This window comes from Hemitrygon akajei, chromosome 28 (genome assembly GCF_048418815.1).
Source record: "Hemitrygon akajei chromosome 28, sHemAka1.3, whole genome shotgun sequence".
Lineage (NCBI taxonomy): Eukaryota > Metazoa > Chordata > Chondrichthyes > Myliobatiformes > Dasyatidae > Hemitrygon > Hemitrygon akajei.
This window is the reverse complement of record NC_133151.1, coordinates 42,144,596-42,167,008: the sequence shown is the minus strand read 5'-3', so window position 1 is coordinate 42,167,008 and position 22,413 is coordinate 42,144,596. Positions and strand designations below refer to the sequence as shown.

The 22,413-nt window shown below is 48.7% G+C and overlaps 1 protein-coding gene across 1 annotated transcript in view; it reads left to right on the top strand.

The window, feature by feature from the left end:
* The window catches only part of nxf1b (nuclear RNA export factor 1b), a 93,614-nt gene extending 71,629 nt beyond the window's left edge, over positions 1–21,985 (top strand). Inside the window, exons 16-21 of the mRNA XM_073031561.1 lie at positions 3,577–3,692; positions 6,288–6,330; positions 6,436–6,508; positions 6,873–7,055; positions 19,747–19,807; positions 21,680–21,985. Of these exons, the coding sequence (XP_072887662.1) occupies positions 3,577–3,692; positions 6,288–6,330; positions 6,436–6,508; positions 6,873–7,055; positions 19,747–19,807; positions 21,680–21,724 (521 nt within the window). The 3' untranslated portion in view covers positions 21,725–21,985. The remainder of the gene's footprint in view (positions 1–3,576; positions 3,693–6,287; positions 6,331–6,435; positions 6,509–6,872; positions 7,056–19,746; positions 19,808–21,679) is intronic.
* The last annotated feature ends 428 nt before the right edge of the window (positions 21,986–22,413 follow it).

Here is a 22,413-nt window from a genome sequence, read left to right as displayed (position 1 = left end):
TGGCGTTTGCTTTCTGCAACCCATTGCTGGTAGATCTCTCCCCACAGATGCTGCCTGGCCTGCTGAGTTTCCCCAGCATTTTCTTTCACGTTGGCTGACTGATAAAATGGATAGTTACCAGCTTTCAGGCTGCTTTTCACTTCCAATCTAGCAGGCGGTGCAAGTTGGAACTAAAAACAGAAATCGCTGCATGTACTCAGCGGGTCAGAAAGCATATTTGATGTCCTTTCAGGTGTTAACTATTTCTCCGCAGGGTGCCTCAGTAGCGTAGCAGTTATCATGGGGAGTCAGAGTTCAGAGTTCGATACCAGTTTCCTCTGTATGTTCTCCTGTGCAGTGCGTGGGTTTTCTCCTGGAGCTGCAGTTTCAAAGACATGCCGGATAGCGGGTTAATTGGTTAATGTAAATTGTCCCACGATTCGCTCGGCGTGTGGTGAAGCCCAACGGCCCAGGGAGAGCTATTCTGCGCTGTATCTAAATCTGCCTGCGATAACCCAGTGCCACACTGGCATAAATTGCTGGAAGGCGAGGGCCTGTTGCTCACTGCCTCTCTAAGTAAATACTGAGCCTGCTGGGTATTTAATAATTTTAATTTTGTGTTAAAGAAATTTGGTTAACTGGATGGTTGACCCAGATCATGTGATGGTGGTTCAAACAAAACGGGGGGGGAAACAATCAGTATTATTCATTCAGTCCTTGTTTGAATTGAGTCATTTGGCTTCAAAGGGCCTGGAGTATTAAGACAAAATGATCCAAATCAAGCACAAGGATTGCATTGCCCATTGTCCGCTTCGACTTGCCCTCAAACTGAGTTTTATTTTAACCCAATGTATCTGGCCTCACTTTCTAAACCGACCTCTGTGCATTCTGAGAAGCTGCATTGGAATCCATCCTTTCAGAGGTTATATTTGTATAAAATTCATTGCAATCTTATCTGCCTTTTGTAGCCAGAATAGCACAGTCATCCCTAATCTGCCTTTATAATCTAGCACTTGATAAGAATACGTTTGAGAAAGCTTCTCACATCTTTTACCCCCTTCCCTTCCCCGGAAGCAACTGACCTGGACAAATTTCTGAATGCTGCCCGGCATTTTGTGTGTGTTGCTCTCGATTTTCAGCATCTGCAGAATCTCTTGTGTTTCTGCTGCCTGCAAAATTGTTCGTCCTTGTCTGAATGCGACATGAGAGCATTGATACCAGAACAGAAATTGACCACCTGGGCCCTTTGAGACCACGTTCACACATCTCAGAAAGCTGGAGTTAACCTGATCCTTGTCTCAGCACTCTTCCCCAGACTTGTAGAACAAAACCTGGAATCCTTGGCCTGGAAAGGCGCATCCTTCGAGATTCAAGGTTGTTTCATGTCACTTCCAGCACACAAGTGTAAAGCGGAACAAAATTTTGTTACTCGGATCCGATGTGCAGGATTCCCCCAAAGGTTAATTGCAGGTGATGAAGAAGGCAAATGCAATGTTGGCACTCATGTCGAGACGTCTGGAATGTAAAAGCAAAGCAGTGATGTTGAGGCACTGGTAGAACCTGATCTGAGAAACAATGTCTGATGTTGGAGAGGGTCCAGAGGGGGTTCCCGGGAATGAAAGGGTTAATGGCTGCACTCAATGTAATTCAGAAGAATGGGGGGGGGGGGGGGGGGATCACATTGAAACCGATTGAATGTTCAAAGAGACACACACAAAACGCTGGAGGAACTCAGCAGGTCAGGCGGCATCTATGGAAATAAATAAACAGGCGACGTTTTGGGCCTAGAAACATCTTCAGTTCTGTGCATTTGAAACAAAATGTCAACTGTTTTCTCTTTTCCATACGTGCTGCCTGGCCTGCTGAGTTTCTCCAGCATTTTGTGAGTGTTGCTTCTATATTGGGAGCAGTATGCTGGGTATAAAGATAAGACCCTAAGACCAGGGGTTCCCAACCTTGTGTCATGGAGTCTTACCGTAAACCGAGGGTCTGTGGACTCCAGGTTGGGAACCCGAATTGGGCTGTTCAGAACTTCGAGTCTGCTCTGCCATTCCATCCTATCCCTCTCGTCCCCGTTCCCCTGTTTTGTTCCCATAATCTTTATCACCTTACTAATCAACATCCACTTTAAATACACCCAATGGTGGCCTCAGCTGTTTGTGGCAATCAATTCCACAGGTTCACCACCCTCTGGCTAAAGGAATTCCTCTTCATCTCTATTCTGAGACTGTGCCCTCTGGTCCTAGACTCCCCCCTACGGGAAACATCCTCTCCACATCCACTCTATCTGTGTCCTCTGGTCCTAGACTCCCCCACTATAGGAAACATCCTCACCACATCCACTCTATCTGTGCCCTCTGGTCCTAGACTCCCCCACTATAGGAAACATCCTCTCCACATCCACTCTATCTGTGCCCTCTGGTCCTAGACTCCCCCACTATAGGAAACATCCTCTCCACATCCACTCTATCTGTGTCCTCTGGTCCTAGACTCCCCCACTATAGGAAACATCCTCTCCTCATCCACTCTATCTGTGTCCTCTGGTCCTGGACTCCCCCACGATAGGAAACATCCTCTCCACATCCACTCTATCTGTGTCCTCTGGTCCTAGACTCCCCCACTATTGGAAACATCCTCTCCACATCCACTCTATCTGTGCCCTCTGGTCCTAGACTCCCCCCTACGGGAAACATCCTCTCCACATCCACTCTATCTGTGTCCTCTGGTCCTAGACTCCCCCACTATAGGAAACATCCTCTACACATCCACTCTATCTGTGTCCTCTGGTCCTGGACTCCCCCACGATAGGAAACATCCTCTCCACATCCACTCTATCTGTGTCCTCTGGTCCTAGACTCCCCCACTATAGGAAACATCCTCTACACATCCACTCTATCTGTGTCCTCTGGTCCTAGACTCCCCCACTATAGGAAACATCCTCTCCACATCCACTCTATCTCAGCCTTTCAATATTCGATGGGTTTCAATGATAACCCCCCCACCCCTTGACATTTTTCTAAACTCCAGAGAACACAGACAGACCCTTATTCCACTAACACACAAAATGCTGGTGGAACACAGCAGGCCAGGCAGCATCTATAAGGAGAAGCGCTGTCGATGTTTTGGGCCGAGACCCTTCGTCAGGACTGACTGAAAGGAGAGATAGTAAGAGATATAGTAAATCCAGCGAGCACAGACAGACCCTTATCCCACTGTCAGTTTATGATTGTTGGATGTACCGAGGTACAGTGGAAAGCTGTTTTCACATGATTTTAAAGTTTATTTGTCACATGTATGTTGAAAGATACAAAGAAATGCATCGTTTGTGTCGAATTAATTCAGTGAGGATTGTGCTGGGCAGCTGGGGAACATTGCCACGCTTCCGCTGCCCGTATAGCACAGATGTCTAGGGAGTGAGGGAGGAGACCCACATGGTCACAGGCAGCGGTGGCGATCGAGCCCCGGCTGATTGCTGTCTGCTCCACTGCTGTGCCACCCTCACACATCGTTTTGTGTATGTACATTTCTACCCTTCCTGTAAGGAAAACCGTGAGCTGGCCTGTTTTTAATGGATTTGTTTGTTCGCTTTGCTCCCAGCACTTCGAGCGAGGTTATTGAAGCACACCAGACTAAACGTGGTTGCTTTTCTCAACGAGCTGCCGAAGACGCAGCATGACATAGCGTCCTTCGTTGTGGACGTCAGCGCGCAGACGGTAGGTGAAGCACTTGGTTCGATTTTCTGTACAATGTGTCACCATTCACAGTGAAGCAACGCGCAGCAGCTGTACTGCTTAGCTGCCCCTGTCTGTGCTCACCACACGCATCTTGTGTTCCAACACTTGGTCCACCATCCTGTTGCTCAGCAGCGTTATCCAGATTCTGACTGGGGGAGCAAAAGGAAGTGGTTCTGCAAGATTTCCTATAAGATGCTCATTTGAAATGCTGTTTTCAGAATGGATATTGTGTGTTAGCAAATTTCAGGCCTGAATCACTGGCCCCGTTGAAAAGTACAGTCTGCTTTTGTAATGTGCCACTTGGCAAGGAAGCTTCCTTCCCCATTGTTTCCGGCAGCAGATGAGATTGAAAATGATTGCTGATGCTAAACACCTAGAATCTGAATGGCCAAGGAGTTGCCGCTGGAAGGAACTGTGTTTGTGTTTGATGTCAGGTTTTGACCCGGTCTCCCCCGCTTTAAAGTCAGTTCTTCACACAGAGAAGCGGCCTGTCACTGAATGAAAAATACTGCTGCAATTGGGGGAAAAAAGGGTCAGGTACATCTGTGGGAAGGGAAACGGTTAATATTTTCGTCCCTGTTTCTGATGCTGAGTCTTTTCAGCATTTTCTGTTTCTCTCAGCGTGTTTGTATTCCCGTTGCCCCTGACCAGATGGTAGTGAGCGGCCACTTTTAAAACATCACTGCAGAATTCCTGACTCGGCGACTGCTTGCTGGGATGTTATGGAAGACGTTAGTGAGGCCTGATTTGGAGTATTGTGTGCAATTTTGGTCACCTACCTACAGGAAAGGTGTGAATAAAGTTGAAAAAATACAGAGAAAATTTGTATTCTCTGTATTAGAGAAAAGAGGTGATGTTCCGGGAGCGGTGGGCCCAAGTTATACGGAAAGGTTGAATAGGCTAGGACTCTATTCCTTGGAGTGTAGAAAATTGAGAGGAGATTTGATAGAGGTATACAAAATGATGAGTGGTATGTGGTATTCAGGGTAAATGGAAGCAGGCTTTTGGGTGGATCTCCAACTAGGGTTAAGGGTGAAAGGTGAAATGTTTAAGGGGAGCCTGAGAGGAAACTTTTTCACTCGGTGGTGAGAGTGTAGAGCGAGTTGCCTGCCTAAGTGGTGGATGTGAGCTCAATTTCAACGTTTAAGGAAAGTTTGGATGGGTATGTGGATGGTAGGGGTATGGAGGGCTGTGGTCCAGGTGTGGATCAGTGGAAGTAGGCAATTGAAATGGTTTCTGTTTCAGTGCTGTAGTTGACTATAACTGTAGACTGTGCTTTGCCTTATCTTCCTTGTATCCTCACTCTCAGCCCTGCCTTATCTTTACTAAATTCAGTCACGTGCTTCTTTTATCTCTCGCTGTCTGTTTGTGTACTCTGGCCTTTTAACTGATGACAGGGGCCAGATTATGTTGTTTTGTTGGAGAAATTTGTGATGATGATGCATTAATCAGAGCTACCTGGCTCAGTTTGAAACCAGTTGTCATCTCTCTCTATGTTTCTTGTTTGCTCTGGCGGTTCTCTGAGAATTAGTCAGGTTTAAAATCACCCGCATATGTCTTGAAATTTGTTGTTATGCAGCAGCAGTATACTGTAATACTTAAAAACACTAAGCATACAGAACTGTGCAAAAGTCTTAGACACATATGTATATCGCTAGTTCTGCACAGGACTGTAGTAATTTTATGTATCGCACTGTACCACTGCCACAAAAAAACTCAAATTTCCTGACGTGTGTGAGTGATGATAAACCTGATTCTGATCTGGGTCTCTGTTGTGGACTGAGAGTGGGAAGGGGGCAGGGAGAGGGGAATCATGGTTGGGAAAAGGGGAAGGGAGAGGAGAGGGAGTGGGAAGCACCAGAGAGACATTCTGTAATGATCAATAAACCAATTGTTTGGAATCAAATGCCCTTGCCTGGTGTCTGAGGGCTGGGTGTGTTTGCACCCCCCACCCCCCCGGTTCTCCTCCTCTGCCCCCCTGTCCCACACCCCTGCCACGGCACTCCGCATCGACAAGGCACCGTGCAAAAGTCAGGCACCCCTGCTATATATGTGCTAACGGCGTGTTTTTGAGGCATCGCCGTTTGAAGAGAGGAGGCCCGCACCCATGATGGAGTTTACAACTTCCTGCAGCTGGTCTGTGTATGCCACGAATCACCAGCTTCCACCCAAAAAACCCCATGTGTTTGATCAGAACAAGCTCGCAATCTGTTCCAGGATATTAACCTCGTATTCCATGTTGAGCAGTCCATCTTTATCCAGAGATCCCCACTGCACCGGGGGACTAGTGTTCAAGATCAGACATGGCCCACACCTGCTCCCATATGGGAAGGAATAACTTCACATTTACACTCAGCCACTGTTAGGTACAGTGTGGTCTTCTGCTGCTGTTGCCCATCCACTAAAGGGTTCGACGTGTTGTGTGTTCAGAGATGCTCCTCTGCACACCACCGTTGTAACGTGTACTGTCCAGCCGTTCATGGTCGAAGTGACAATGAAAGGCCACTTGGCTTGACTAAGCCTTGTAGCATATAATTCTCCATGCAAATTGGTGACCTTGCCTTTCTGTTTCAGAACACACTGCTCTGTTTCACCATACACGGAGTTTTCAAAGAAGGTACGTAAACGCGATCACTTTAGTTTGACTCGGTGCCGACTTTTTGTACAAGTTCTTATGGTTGTAAGCCGACTTCTTATTTAAAAATCTTTGATTTATCCACAGTCGATAGCAAATCCAGGGAATCAGTGAGGGCCTTCTCGAGGGTGTTTATTGCTGTGCCTGCTGGGAATGCAGGGTAAGTTTGTCTCTCCCCCCCCAAGCCCCACACCAGTGCATGGTTCTAGTACTCGAGTTATCACAAGCAGTCGCCTCTTTGGTGAGTGAGCGCAGGCCGTGTCGGAACTTGCATGAGAGAAGTAAAGGCACTCAGCAAGGGAACGAAACATTATGGTCGATTATGGTGTCACCTGTAGACGCTGACTATATTTTTACAATTTCATTACAATGATTTATTATTTAGCCATACAGTGTGGACAAGACCCTTCTGGCCCTTTGAGCCCCCCCCACCCTCCGGCAATCCCGATGAATCCGAGCAGAACCGTTTAACCTGCCTGTGGCACCTTTGGACTGTGGGCACTCATTCCTCTTGCTTTCCTCAGGCTGTGCATCGTCAACGACCAGCTCTTCATCAGGAACGCGACGACTGAAGAGATCCGCAAGGCCTTTGTGACGCCGGCGCCCACGCCGTCGAGCAGTCCAGTGCCCACCCTCACCGCCTCACAGCAGGAAATGCTGCAGGCTTTCTCTCTGCAGTCAGGCATGAACATAGAGTGGTCACAGAAGTGAGTGCTACTGCCCTCCATTTTATAAAAACTTGTAAGAGCTGCTGTTTTTCTTTTAAACCATTTGTGACTATCTTTCATCAACTTTGACTGTAAACCTTTGAACAATGCGACAGTCGGTACGGTTACTGGCGTGTAGTTTGTCAGGGGAGTTCTCATCCCCGTTCCGTTTCACAGACCAACGCACTCGGTTGTGGTCTGGAACCTTCCTTCCACCTTTAGCCCAAACAGTCTCGTTTCAACACAGACATCGGGTGCACGTTTCCGATCTCCTCAGTCGCACTTTGGGTACATCTCCTAATGCCAATTCCATGGATGTGTTTGTGCATTTTATTGTATATTCCCTGCTAACCAACTCGTCAATGGCAGATCTGCCCTCTTTTTCTCAGAAGCAGGGTCATGTTTCAAAAGAGGGGAAAATGGCCCCACTGGAGCACACATAGACTACAACTGTGCTCTCTTTGGTGTCATAATTTAGTGTATGTGACAGACCCACCTACACAATGACTGATCGGTATCTCAGAGTTTGCAAATTTGCTGTGGTGAGGGCCGTTAACTCCAGGCTCCAGTTATCTCTCTTCCCAACACGTCCAGTTGTGGTAACTGCTGAGATAATCCCTGGGGCAGAGGTGTAAATTGCACCATTAGCTACTGTCAATGCACTTTACTGAATCAGGAAATGGAATGACTGTGTCTTTCTGCTTATCCGGAGTCCAATACGGCTAGCACAACACTCACAGTCTCGTCCCAGTCTGTCAGTGAGGTCATTGAAAACCAGTTCCTCGCTTGTAGAACAGTACAGCACAGGAGCGGGCCCCTTCAACCCACAGTGTTGTCCTGAACCAATTAAATTAATAAACATATGGCTTACTAAACTAATCCCTTGTCCATATCCTTCCAATTTCCTCAAATTCATGTGCCTAAACATCTCTTACAACGAGTGCCAAGGTACCGTGACACGAAAACAGCTCGGGGAGTTCAGCGTGCGATCCTGGCACTCACTGTTCTGTAAGGAGTGCGTGTGTTTCCCGGTTCCCTGTCACTCTCCAGAGATGTACCGGCTGGGTTAATTGGACATTGTCAGTCGATGGGATCAATATTTCGTGAGAGATGAGTTTGGCCAAAGGGCCTGTTTCTGTGCTGTAGTGTTCCTGGACTCAGGACTGTGGAGAGCAGAGGCTGGGAATAATTCATTCTCAAATTGCCAGGATTTGAGGATGAGTTATAGGGAAAGGTTAGGACTTTATTCCCGGGAAAGATTGAGAGGAGATTTGATATGAGGGGTACAGATAGGGTAAATGCAAACTGGCTTTTTCCACCGAGGTTGGGTGGGATGGCAACTAGGGGTCATGGGTTAAGGGTGAAAGGTGAAATGTTTAAGGGGAACACGGGGGGTGGGGTGCCTCTTCACTCAGAGGGTGGTGAGAGTGTGGAATGAGCTGCCAGAGCAAGTGGTGCATGTGATTTTGGATGGGAGGGCTCTGGACTGGTCAATGGGACGAGGCAGAATAACAGTTTGACATGGACTAGATGGGCCAAAGGGGCTGTTACTGTGCTGTAATGCTCTGAAGGTGTGATTATCCACCATTTCCTGAGGCTCCATGCCTGTTAGACAGTAACCAGATGAGTTGATGGAAACAAAAGAAACTGTGGCTGCTATAAAGCTGAACTGGAATTGAAGTGCTGGGAAGTTCGAGGCCCGTATCCGGAGTCCTGCCTTTGGCTGTTCAATACCAAAGGTCAACCGTACGTTGCAGCCGTTTGGCCAGAGACTGTCCTGGGCTTGCAGGACTGTCCGTGTGTGTGGCAGCAAGGGGCTTGTTTTGTTATTTAACACACACAAAACGCTGGAGGAACCCAGCAAGTCAGGCAGCATTGATGGAAAAGAGTAAGCAGTCGACGTTTTGGGCTGAGATCCTTCATCAGCGCTGAAGAAGACGTCAGGATTGAAAAAAGGTGGGGTGGGGAAGGAGATGGGTGAAGCCAGGTGGGCTGGAGGGGAAGGAATCGGAGAGTGGACCGTGGTAGGCCAGAGTGGAGGGGGAGGAGAACTCGATACTTGGGTTGCTTTGCTCTTGTTCTGCCTAGCACTGTGGACGTGTTAGTTGGCGCCAGAACGTGCGTCGACACTTGTGGGCTACCCTTGGCTGTTAGCGCAAACTGGACATGTGATAAGCAAATGAATCTGTGTCAGGCTCCTGGCCGTCGACCTCTTTCCCTCTTCCACCCCTGGCGGCAGCAGGGTCCTCAGGCAGCCAGTGCTAAGCTGGGGCAAGATCTGCAGTGGGTTGAAACTCAGCCTGCCCAACACCGAGGCAATGTCTCAAAGAGGTGGCGTCCATCAATCAGACCCCCCCCCTGCCCCCTGTCTCCCTCGTCACGTTCGGGGGGTGGGGGGCATGGGAGCCTCCCCTCCGCCATCTAGACATGAACACTACCTCCCCCACTGCTGAATTACATTAATATATGAATTTCTTATTGGGATTTTAGTGTATTTTTTATGTATTGGGCTGAAAGATTTCACAAGCCAGGCCTCGATCCACATAAGCACAGCCTGCGAGGTATTGGCAAAGGGTAAAGGATTGAGACCAATCATGAGGCTGTTGGAAAGCAGTGAGTGAGCTCTGCTTATCTGTGAGTGAGCTCCATCAAAGCAGAGTACACTTTGAAACTGCTTGATGTGTCTAATAATTTACAGGTTGCCGGGTCAGACCTTTTCACCCCAATGAGCCCTTTGGAATCTGAATTCAGAACCAGCACCTCCCGGCTGTCCTGGCAGCTGACAGACGGGAGGCTTTGTGTTTGCCCACACTTGTGCTGCTGAAGTTCAGTCGTGGCAGGTCAGGCATCTGCCTTATGCCCAGTTGCCGAATCTGCCCGAGGACTGAGGTAGCAGTGTGAACCCCGGAGAGGACTGGAGAGCAGAACGTCGGAAGCAAAGGCCAGTGAGGCCAGGGAAACTCTGGAAAATGCAAAGTTACTCATTTTGGAAGGTTGAGTTCGAAGGCAGAACCCAGGGTTAATGGCAGTGTGGAGGAACAGAGGGATCTTGGGGTTCATGTCTGTAGATCCCTCAGTGGACAAAGGCGTATGGGGTGCTGGCCTTTGTTAGTCAGGGGATTGAGTTCAAGAGCTGTGAGGTAATGTTGCAGCTCCAGAAAACCCTGGTTCGACCACACTTAGAATATTATCTTTCCTTCTTTTCAAATCTTTTTATTATTACTGGCCAAATACAAGAGTACATCGAAGCAGATAACACTAAAAATGTCTCAAAGGGAAAAAAAAATAATATTAGGGATTGAAAAAATGGTGAGACAAAAAAAAGAGAAGTGAAGAAAAAAACCCTACTAAAGCAAGAAAAAAGTGAGAGAAAACGCCCTTTAGGTGTTCAACCCCGGAGCCGTGCGTCAGACAAAAAGCTTCTAAAGATAAACATCAAACTGCCAGCAAAAAAAATTATACCAAAATTTACAATTAGATCGTGGAGATCAATTAACTCAAATGGTAATAACGAGCAAATGAACCCCATCTTTTCTCAAAATCAAACATAGGTTCAAAGGTTCGACTTCTAATTTTCTCCAAACTAAGACAATAACATCACAATGAGAGAACCATTGTGACAGAGTGGGAGCTGACATATCCTTCCACTTAAACAGAATGGCCCTCCTAGCTATCAATGTAACAAACACAATAACATGTTGGTCAGACAAAGAAATACCACGGATATTTTGAGGTAATATTCCAAAGAGCACAGTTAATTTGTTAGGTTGTAAATAAATATTAAGTTGGAATATTACATAAAAAATACACTAAAATCACAATAAGAATTGGAATATTATGTTCAGTTCTGGCCACCTCATTGTAGGAAGGATGTGGAAGCTTTAGAGAGGGTGCAGAGGAGATTCACCAAGATGCTGCCTGGATTAGAGAGGGTGCAGAGGAGATTCACCAAGATGCTGCCTGGATTAGAGAGGGTGCAGAGGAGATTCACCAGGATACTGCCTGGATTAGAGAGGGTGTCTTACGAGGATGGTTCAGCGAGCTAAGCCTCCGATTTCTAGCTCTGGCTGAGAGGTGACTTGATAGAGGTGTACAACAGGACAAGAGGCACAGATCAAGTAGACAGCTAGAGATTTTTCCCCAGGGCAGAAAAGGTTAATACAAGGGGGCATAACTCAAGGTGATTGGAGGAAAGTATAGCAGGATGTCGGGGAAAGTTTTATTTTACAGGGTGATGGATTGTCGGACATAATAGGGACATTTGAGAGACCTTTAGACAGACACATGAACTATAGGAAAATGGAGGGTTATGTGGGAGAAAAGGGTTAGATTAAGATTTTAGGTTAAAATATTGGTGCAACATCGTGTGAGAGTAGCAATGCTACCTACTAATCAAGTGTGTGTTCTGGATTTCAAGCACTACATTATTTCTTGTGTTTCTACTGTGTAGGGCATTGGTCTGACCACACTTGGAGTATCACGAGCAGTTCCACACCCCTTATCTCAGAAAAGATCTGCTGACGTTAGAGTGGATCAAGATGTGTTTCAAGAAAATGATCCCGGGAATGCATGAGAGTGTTTGCTGGCTCTGGACCTGCGCTCACGGGAATTTAGGAGGAGGAGAGGAGATCTCATTGAGATGTTGAATGAGATGTTGCATGTTGAAGGACACAGATAGAGTTAATGCGGAGAGGATGTTTCCTATAGTGGGGGAGTCTAGGACCAGAGGACACAGATAGAGTGGATGTGGAGAAGATGTTTCCTATAGTGGGGGAGTCTAGGACCAGAGGACACAGATAGAGTGGATGTGGAGAGGATGTTTCCTATAGTGGGGGAGTCTAGGACCAGAGGACACAGATAGAGTGGATGTGGAGAGGATGTTTCCTATAGTGGGGGAGTCTAGGACCAGAGGACACAGATAGAGTGGATGTGGAGAGGATGTTTCCTATAGAGGGGGAGTCTAGGACCAGAGGACACAGATAGAGTGGATGTGGAGAGGATGTTTCCTATAGTGGGGGAGTCTAGGACCAGAGGACACAGATAGAGTGGATGTGGAGAGGATGTTTCCTATAGTGGGGGAGTCTAGGACCAGAGGGCACAGATAGAGTGGATGTGGAGAGGATGTTTCCTATAGAGGGGGAGTCTAGGACCAGAGGACACAGATAGAGTGGATGTGGAGAGGATGTTTCCTATAGTGGGGGAGTCTAGGACCAGAGGACACAGATAGAGTGGATGTGGAGAGGATGTTTCCTATAGTGGGGGAGTCTAGGACCAGAGGACACAGATAGAGTGGATGTGGAGAGGATGTTTCCTATAGTGGGGGAGTCTAGGACCAGAGGACACAGATAGAGTGGATGTGGAGAGGATGTTTCCTATAGTGGGGGAGTCTAGGACCAGAGGACACAGATAGAGTGGATGTGGAGAGGATGTTTCCTATAGAGGGGGAGTCTAGGACCAGAGGACACAGATAGAGTGGATGTGGAGAGGATGTTTCCTATAGTGGGGCAGTCTAGGACCAGAGGACACAGATAGAGTGGATGTGGAGAGGATGTTTCCTATAGTGGGGGAGTGTAGGACCAGAGGACACAGATAGAGTGGATGTGGAGAGGATGTTTCCAATAGTGGGGAGTCTAGGACCAGAGGACACAGATAGAGTGGATGTGGAGAGGATGTTTCCTATAGTGGGGGAGTGTAGGACCAGAGGACACAGATAGAGTGGATGTGGAGAGGATGTTTCCTATAGTGGGGGAGTCTAGGACCAGAGGACACAGATAGAGTGGATGTGGAGAAGATGTTTCCTATAGTGGGGGAGTCTAGGACCAGAGGACACAGATAGAGTGGATGTGGAGAGGATGTTTCCTATAGTGGGGGAGTCTAGGACCAGAGGACACAGATAGAGTGGATGTGGAGAGGATGTTTCCTATAGTGGGGGAGTCTAGGACCAGAGGACACAGATAGAGTGGATGTGGAGAGGATGTTTCCTATAGAGGGGGAGTCTAGGACCAGAGGACACAGATAGAGTGGATGTGGAGAGGATGTTTCCTATAGTGGGGGAGTCTAGGACCAGAGGACACAGATAGAGTGGATGTGGAGAGGATGTTTCCTATAGTGGGGGAGTCTAGGACCAGAGGGCACAGATAGAGTGGATGTGGAGAGGATGTTTCCTATAGAGGGGGAGTCTAGGACCAGAGGACACAGATAGAGTGGATGTGGAGAGGATGTTTCCTATAGTGGGGGAGTCTAGGACCAGAGGACACAGATAGAGTGGATGTGGAGAGGATGTTTCCTATAGTGGGGGAGTCTAGGACCAGAGGACACAGATAGAGTGGATGTGGAGAGGATGTTTCCTATAGTGGGGGAGTCTAGGACCAGAGGACACAGATAGAGTGGATGTGGAGAGGATGTTTCCTATAGTGGGGGAGTCTAGGACCAGAGGACACAGATAGAGTGGATGTGGAGAGGATGTTTCCTATAGAGGGGGAGTCTAGGACCAGAGGACACAGATAGAGTGGATGTGGAGAGGATGTTTCCTATAGTGGGGCAGTCTAGGACCAGAGGACACAGATAGAGTGGATGTGGAGAGGATGTTTCCTATAGTGGGGGAGTGTAGGACCAGAGGACACAGATAGAGTGGATGTGGAGAGGATGTTTCCAATAGTGGGGAGTCTAGGACCAGAGGACACAGATAGAGTGGATGTGGAGAGGATGTTTCCTATAGTGGGGGAGTGTAGGACCAGAGGACACAGATAGAGTGGATGTGGAGAGGATGTTTCCTATAGTGGGGGAGTCTAGGACCAGAGGACACAGATAGAGTGGATGTGGAGAGGATGTTTCCTATAGTGGGGCAGTCTAGGACCAGAGGACACAGATAGAGTGGATGTGGAGAGGATGTTTCCTATAGTGGGGGAGTGTAGGACCAGAGGACACAGATAGAGTGGATGTGGAGAGGATGTTTCCAATAGTGGGGAGTCTAGGACCAGAGGACACAGATAGAGTGGATGTGGAGAGGATGTTTCCTATAGTGGGGGAGTGTAGGACCAGAGGACACAGATAGAGTGGATGTGGAGAGGATGTTTCCTATAGTGGGGGAGTCTAGGACCAGAGGACACAGATAGAGTGGATGTGGAGAGGATGATTCCTATAATGGGGGAGTCTAGGACCAGAGGACACAGATAGAGTGGACGTGGCGAGGATGTTTCCTATAGTGGGGGAGTCTAGGACCAGAGGACACAGATAGAGTGGATATGGAGAGGATGTTTCCTATAGTGGGGGAGTGTAGGACCAGAGGACACAGATAGAGTGGATGTGGAGAGGATGTTTCCTATAGTGGGGGAGTCTAGGACCAGAGGACACAGATAGAGTGGATGTGGAGAGGATGATTCCTATAATGGGGGAGTCTAGGACCAGAGGACACAGATAGAGTGGACGTGGCGAGGATGTTTCCTATAGTGGGGGAGTCTAGGACCAGAGGACACAGATAGAGTGGATATGGAGAGGATGTTTCCTATAGTGGGGGAGTCTAGGACCAGAGGACACAGATAGAGTGGATGTGGAGAGGATGTTTCCTATAGTGGGGGAGTCTAGGACCAGAGGACACAGATAGAGTGGATGTGGAGAGGATGTTTCCTATAATGGGGGAGTCTAGGACCAGAGGACACAGATAGAGTGGATATGGAGAGGATGTTTCCTATAGTGGGGGAGTCTAGGACCAGAGGACACAGATAGAGTGGACGTGGCGAGGATGTTTCCTATAGTGGGGGAGTCTAGGACCAGAGGACACAGATAGAGTGGATATGGAGAGGATGTTTCCTATAGTGGGGGAGTCTAGGACCAGAGGACACAGATAGAGTGGATGTGGAGAGGATGTTTCCTATAGTGGGGGAGTCTAGGACCAGAGGACACAGATAGAGTGGATGTGGAGAGGATGTTTCCTATAGTGGGGGAGTCTAGGACCAGAGGACACAGATAGAGTGGACGTGGCGAGGATGTTTCCTATAGTGGGGGAGTCTAGGACCAGAGGACACAGATAGAGTGGATATGGAGAGGATGTTTCCTATAGTGGGGGAGTCTAGGACCAGAGGGCACAGATAGAGTGGATGTGGAGAGGATGTTTCCTATAGAGGGGGAGTCTAGGACCAGAGGACACAGATAGAGTGGATGTGGAGAGGATGTTTCCTATAGTGGGGGAGTCTAGGACCAGAGGACACAGATAGAGTGGATGTGGAGAGGATGTTTCCTATAGTGGGGGAGTCTAGGACCAGAGGACACAGATAGAGTGGATGTGGAGAGGATGTTTCCTATAGTGGGGGAGTCTAGGACCAGAGGACACAGATAGAGTGGATGTGGAGAGGATGTTTCCTATAGTGGGGGAGTCTAGGACCAGAGGACACAGATAGAGTGGATGTGGAGAGGATGTTTCCTATAGAGGGGGAGTCTAGGACCAGAGGACACAGATAGAGTGGATGTGGAGAGGATGTTTCCTATAGTGGGGCAGTCTAGGACCAGAGGACACAGATAGAGTGGATGTGGAGAGGATGTTTCCTATAGTGGGGGAGTGTAGGACCAGAGGACACAGATAGAGTGGATGTGGAGAGGATGTTTCCAATAGTGGGGAGTCTAGGACCAGAGGACACAGATAGAGTGGATGTGGAGAGGATGTTTCCTATAGTGGGGGAGTGTAGGACCAGAGGACACAGATAGAGTGGATGTGGAGAGGATGTTTCCTATAGTGGGGGAGTCTAGGACCAGAGGACACAGATAGAGTGGATGTGGAGAAGATGTTTCCTATAGTGGGGGAGTCTAGGACCAGAGGACACAGATAGAGTGGATGTGGAGAGGATGTTTCCTATAGTGGGGGAGTCTAGGACCAGAGGACACAGATAGAGTGGATGTGGAGAGGATGTTTCCTATAGTGGGGGAGTCTAGGACCAGAGGACACAGATAGAGTGGATGTGGAGAGGATGTTTCCTATAGAGGGGGAGTCTAGGACCAGAGGACACAGATAGAGTGGATGTGGAGAGGATGTTTCCTATAGTGGGGGAGTCTAGGACCAGAGGACACAGATAGAGTGGATGTGGAGAGGATGTTTCCTATAGTGGGGGAGTCTAGGACCAGAGGGCACAGATAGAGTGGATGTGGAGAGGATGTTTCCTATAGAGGGGGAGTCTAGGACCAGAGGACACAGATAGAGTGGATGTGGAGAGGATGTTTCCTATAGTGGGGGAGTCTAGGACCAGAGGACACAGATAGAGTGGATGTGGAGAGGATGTTTCCTATAGTGGGGGAGTCTAGGACCAGAGGACACAGATAGAGTGGATGTGGAGAGGATGTTTCCTATAGTGGGGGAGTCTAGGACCAGAGGACACAGATAGAGTGGATGTGGAGAGGATGTTTCCTATAGTGGGCGAGTCTAGGACCAGAGGACACAGATAGAGTGGATGTGGAGAGGATGTTTCCTATAGAGGGGGAGTCTAGGACCAGAGGACACAGATAGAGTGGATGTGGAGAGGATGTTTCCTATAGTGGGGCAGTCTAGGACCAGAGGACACAGATAGAGTGGATGTGGAGAGGATGTTTCCTATAGTGGGGGAGTGTAGGACCAGAGGACACAGATAGAGTGGATGTGGAGAGGATGTTTCCAATAGTGGGGAGTCTAGGACCAGAGGACACAGATAGAGTGGATGTGGAGAGGATGTTTCCTATAGTGGGGGAGTGTAGGACCAGAGGACACAGATAGAGTGGATGTGGAGAGGATGTTTCCTATAGTGGGGGAGTCTAGGACCAGAGGACACAGATAGAGTGGATGTGGAGAGGATGTTTCCTATAGTGGGGCAGTCTAGGACCAGAGGACACAGATAGAGTGGATGTGGAGAGGATGTTTCCTATAGTGGGGGAGTGTAGGACCAGAGGACACAGATAGAGTGGATGTGGAGAGGATGTTTCCAATAGTGGGGAGTCTAGGACCAGAGGACACAGATAGAGTGGATGTGGAGAGGATGTTTCCTATAGTGGGGGAGTGTAGGACCAGAGGACACAGATAGAGTGGATGTGGAGAGGATGTTTCCTATAGTGGGGGAGTCTAGGACCAGAGGACACAGATAGAGTGGATGTGGAGAGGATGATTCCTATAATGGGGGAGTCTAGGACCAGAGGACACAGATAGAGTGGACGTGGCGAGGATGTTTCCTATAGTGGGGGAGTCTAGGACCAGAGGACACAGATAGAGTGGATATGGAGAGGATGTTTCCTATAGTGGGGGAGTGTAGGACCAGAGGACACAGATAGAGTGGATGTGGAGAGGATGTTTCCTATAGTGGGGGAGTCTAGGACCAGAGGACACAGATAGAGTGGATGTGGAGAGGATGATTCCTATAATGGGGGAGTCTAGGACCAGAGGACACAGATAGAGTGGACGTGGCGAGGATGTTTCCTATAGTGGGGGAGTCTAGGACCAGAGGACACAGATAGAGTGGATATGGAGAGGATGTTTCCTATAGTGGGGGAGTCTAGGACCAGAGGACACAGATAGAGTGGATGTGGAGAGGATGTTTCCTATAGTGGGGGAGTCTAGGACCAGAGGACACAGATAGAGTGGATGTGGAGAGGATGTTTCCTATAATGGGGGAGTCTAGGACCAGAGGACACAGATAGAGTGGATATGGAGAGGATGTTTCCTATAGTGGGGGAGTCTAGGACCAGAGGACACAGATAGAGTGGACGTGGCGAGGATGTTTCCTATAGTGGGGGAGTCTAGGACCAGAGGACACAGATAGAGTGGATATGGAGAGGATGTTTCCTATAGTGGGGGAGTCTAGGACCAGAGGACACAGATAGAGTGGATGTGGAGAGGATGTTTCCTATAGTGGTGGAGTCTAGGACCAGAGGACACAGATAGAGTGGATGTGGAGAGGATGTTTCCTATAGTGGGGGAGTCTAGGACCAGAGGACACAGATAGAGTGGACGTGGCGAGGATGTTTCCTATAGTGGGGGAGTCTAGGACCAGAGGACACAGATAGAGTGGATATGGAGAGGATGTTTCCTATAGTGGGGGAGTCTAGGACCAGAGGACACAGATAGAGTGGATGTGGAGAGGATGTTTCCTATAGTGGGGGAGTCTAGGACCAGAGGACACAGATAGAGTGGATGTGGAGAGGATGTTTCCTATAGTGGGGGAGTCTAGGACCAGAGGACACAGATAGAGTGGATGTGGAGAGGATGTTTCCTATAGTGGGGGAGTCTAGGACCAGAGGACACAGATAGAGTGGATGTGGAGAGGATGTTTCCTATAGTGGGGGAGTCTAGGACCAGAGGACACAGACAGAGTGGATGTGGAGAGGATGTTTCCTATAGTGGGGGAGTCTAGGACCAGAGGACACAGACAGAGTGGATGTGGAGAGGATGTTTCCTATAGTGGGGGAGTCTAGGACCAGAGGACACAGATAGAGTGGATGTGGAGAGGATGTTTCCTATAGTGGGGGAGTCTCGGACCAGAGGACACAGATAGAGTGGATGTGGAGAGGATGTTTCCTATAGTGGGGGAGTCAAGGACCAGAGGACACAGATAGAGTGGATGTGGAGAGGATGTTTCCTATAGTGGGGGAGTCAAGGACCAGAGGACACAGATAGAGTGGATGTGGAGAGGATGTTTCCTATAGTGGGGGAGTCTCGGACCAGAGGACACAGATAGAGTGGATGTGGAGAGGATGTTTCCTATAGTGGGGGAGTCTAGGACCAGAGGACACAGATAGAGTGGATGTGGAGAGGATGTTTCCTATAGTGGGGGAGTCTATGGCCAGAGGGTGGTGAATCTGTGGAATTCATTGCCACAGACAGCTGTGGATACCAAATCATTGGGTAAATTTAAAGTGAAGGTTGATGGGTTCTTGATTAGTGAGGGTGTCAATGATTACAGGGAAAAGACAGGACGATGGAGCTGAGATGGATAATAAATCTGCCACAAAGGAATGGCAGATCAGACTCGATGGGCCGAATGGCTGAATTCTGCTGTTAGGTCTAATGGTGTGTGCGGCTAGTATGAGGTGACCCAGGTAACGTTACCTCACAGTTGAACCTTGTGAATGTAGATTTCTGCTAGCCAGAAGTAGCAAAGGATTTGGGGCAGAATGGGTGAGTGGACGTGAGGCACAGTGACTGTGGTCCGTGCTGCTTTCCAGTTCAGCTGGAAGTGACCTTGTTTCAGAATGCTGGCAGATCTCAGCAGGTCGGGCAGCATCTCTGGAGAGGACCAAACAGTCAACGACTCGGCCCGAGATCCGTCATCGGGACTGCATGCGAGATTCTGCCAATGCTGGAAATCCAGAGAAACACACACAAAATACTGCAGGAACTTGGGGAGTCAGGCAGCATCCATGGCGGTGGGCACTTTGGGCCGAGACGAAGTTCATAACTGGAAGCAGAGGGTGATGGTTGGAGGTTTCTTGGACTTGAGCTCTGTGATCGGTGGCGCTGGTGCTGTGCTTGTTGATTTCTGTAGAGGCTTTGAATGAGAAGTTGCAAGGTATGATTAGTAAATTTGCAAATAGTTGGTGTCACAGCCTATAACAAGGTTGTCCTTACAATATTAAACCAGGGACGCTGGCTCTGTAATAACCACTAGCCACTATGTCACCCCGAACTGTTTAAGCAACTCTTCCTCACTGAAATCTCTTCATTGTTTCTTTGGTGTTGCAGATGTCTGCAGGACAATGAGTGGGACTTCAATCAGGCAGCACTCATCTTCACACAGCTCAAGGTTAGTTGATTAAAGGGTCCAGAAATGGAAACCAAAATTACCTGCAAAAGTCCGCTGCTTCAGGTAAATCCCAGCTGCTCCGTCGAATTCAGCTGTTTGCCATGTGAGTGTGCAAGGGTAATTCTCTCTCCTGTGGGTGAGCTGTTTCTCATGGCCCGGTTACAATCCAGCCCTTCTCTTTCATGTGGAGAGGCCTAGAATACGAAACCAAGGATGTGATGCTGAGGCTTTATAAGGTGTGGGCCAGACTGCACTTGGAGGATTGTGAGAGCTTTTGGGGCCCTTATCTAAGAAATGACGAGCTGGCATGGAAAGGGGTCCAGAAGAGGTTCACAAGAGTGATCCTGGGAATGAAAGGGTTAACGTATGAGGAGCCATTGGCTCTGGGCCTGGACTCATTGGAGTTTAGAAGAATGGGGGGGGGGGGCGGTGGGAGGTACCTTACTGAGACCTACTGAATGTTGAAAGGCTGAGATCGAGTGGGTGTGGAGAGGATGTTTCCTATATTGGGGGTTTCAAGAACCCGAGGACAAAGATAGAGTGGATGTGGAGAGGATGTTTCCTATAGTGGGGGAGTCTAGGACCAGAGGACACAGATAGAGTGGATGTGGAGAGGATGTTTCCTATAGTGGGGGTTTCAAGAACCCGAGGACAAAGATAGAGTGGATGTGGAGAGGATGTTTCCTATAGTGGGGGAGTCTAGGACCAGAGGACACAGATAGAGTGGATGTGGAGAGGATGTTTCCTATAGTGGGGGAGTCTAGGACCAGAGGACACAGATAGAGTGGACGTGGCGAGGATGTTTCCTATAGTGGGGGAGTCTAGGACCAGAGGACACAGATAGAGTGGATGTGGAGAGGATGTTTCCTATACTGGGGGAGTCTAGGACCAGAGGACAAAGATAGAGTGGATGTGGAGAGGATGTTTCCTATACTGGGGGAGTCTAGGACCAGAGGACACAGATAGAGTGGATGTGGCGAGGATGTTTCCTATAGTGGGGGAGTCTAGGACCAGAGGACACAGATAGAGTGGATGTGGAGAGGATGTTTCCTATAGTGGGGGTGTCTAGGACCAGAGGACACAGATAGAATGGATGTGGAGAGGATGTTTCCTATAGTGGGGGAGTCTGGGACCAGAGGACACAGATAGAGTGGATGTGGAGAGGATGTTTCCTATAGTGGGGGAGTCTAGGACCAGAGGACACAGATAGAGTGGATGTGGAGAGGATGTTTCCTATAGTGGGGGAGTCTAGGACCAGAGGACACAGCCTCAGAATAGAGGGACATCCTTTTAGAGCAGAAATGAGGAATTTCTAGAGAGAACGGGTTTGAGAGGGATCATATATCAGCCATGATAGATTGGCAGAGCAGACTCAACGGGCAGAATGGCCTAATTCTGTGCGTCTTATCGTCACTCTGGGTGACTGGCGTTTGGAGTTTAAAACTAGAGGTGATCTCATTGATACTTTGAGAGACAAGACAGGGCAGGTGCCACCAGTGGGAGAGTATCCGATTGTTTTAAAACTGAGGGGTGTGGGAATATCTGACGGGCGGGTGGTGAGATGAATCACTCCGGGGGGGGGGGGGGGGGCGTTTGAAAGATTGGCCAGTTGAGGGCTGCCTCGGAGAACACGAGGCCCGAGGCAGATTGGCCGCGTTGCTACTGGCAGTCTTTACACTTAATGAGGATGACTCCTCTGTGCCCACGCTCGATGGTCACCCCCGGGCGTCCCCGGGCAAGCCTCTGCCTCAGAGTGGCACCAACAGAGCGTGGAATGGCTTTTAATTTCCCCGAGCATTGTCACCTGTGAGGCGTCTCTCTCTAGTTTATTCAGTAAACCTCTCTTCTGCTTTTAACTGTGTTCTTTTCCAGGCCGAAGGAAAAATCCCCGAAATAGCGTTTCTGAAGCAGCTATGAAGAGAAAAGAGTGTTACACTACGTGTCAGGTCTGAGGGTTCAGAGATAAAGCCAGGACCCTTGATTTTCTTGTTCAGACCCAAAGCCGACTCGTAAACTAATTCAATAAGTATAATGTGAAGTACATTGCCACTTAGACTTGTTATTTTTCTAGTATATTACAGTCTAGCCTTAAGAACGTTAAAGTTCAGTGTATTTTTGAGTTGTGTAAGGTCTTCGTGGTGCCAGTGTTTTCAAGTATTTTTTATGGGTTGAAGGATGGGTGGGGACTGGGAGGTGGTGGGGTGGGGGGAGGAGGGAGGCCGGGTGGGGGGGTTCATAGGAGAGAGAAAAAGTTTTCAGTTAACATTGTTCCCGTTGCCAGCTCTTTTGAAGAGTTGCAAGGCAGGTTAGTTCCCCCTGGAGGTGACGGGTGATCCGTTGTTCATCTGCTACTCCCTGGGCACAAGCTTCAGGCCGAATCGCGAGCTCTGGCCCCGAATTCATGGCAGCTTTTCTCCCCCAATCAGTTTCCCGCTGCAAAATCCGCCGAGCACTCGTCTCCGAGACCAGACTGCCCTGGGCGCTTTAACCGAAGCCGGGCTCAAAAGAAAGAGCAGGATTGTCACCTTATTTAAAAACAGCACGACCTCTTAACCTGGCGCTGGTCAAACCGCCAAGCTTCCTTCAGCTGTTGTATAACTTGTGCT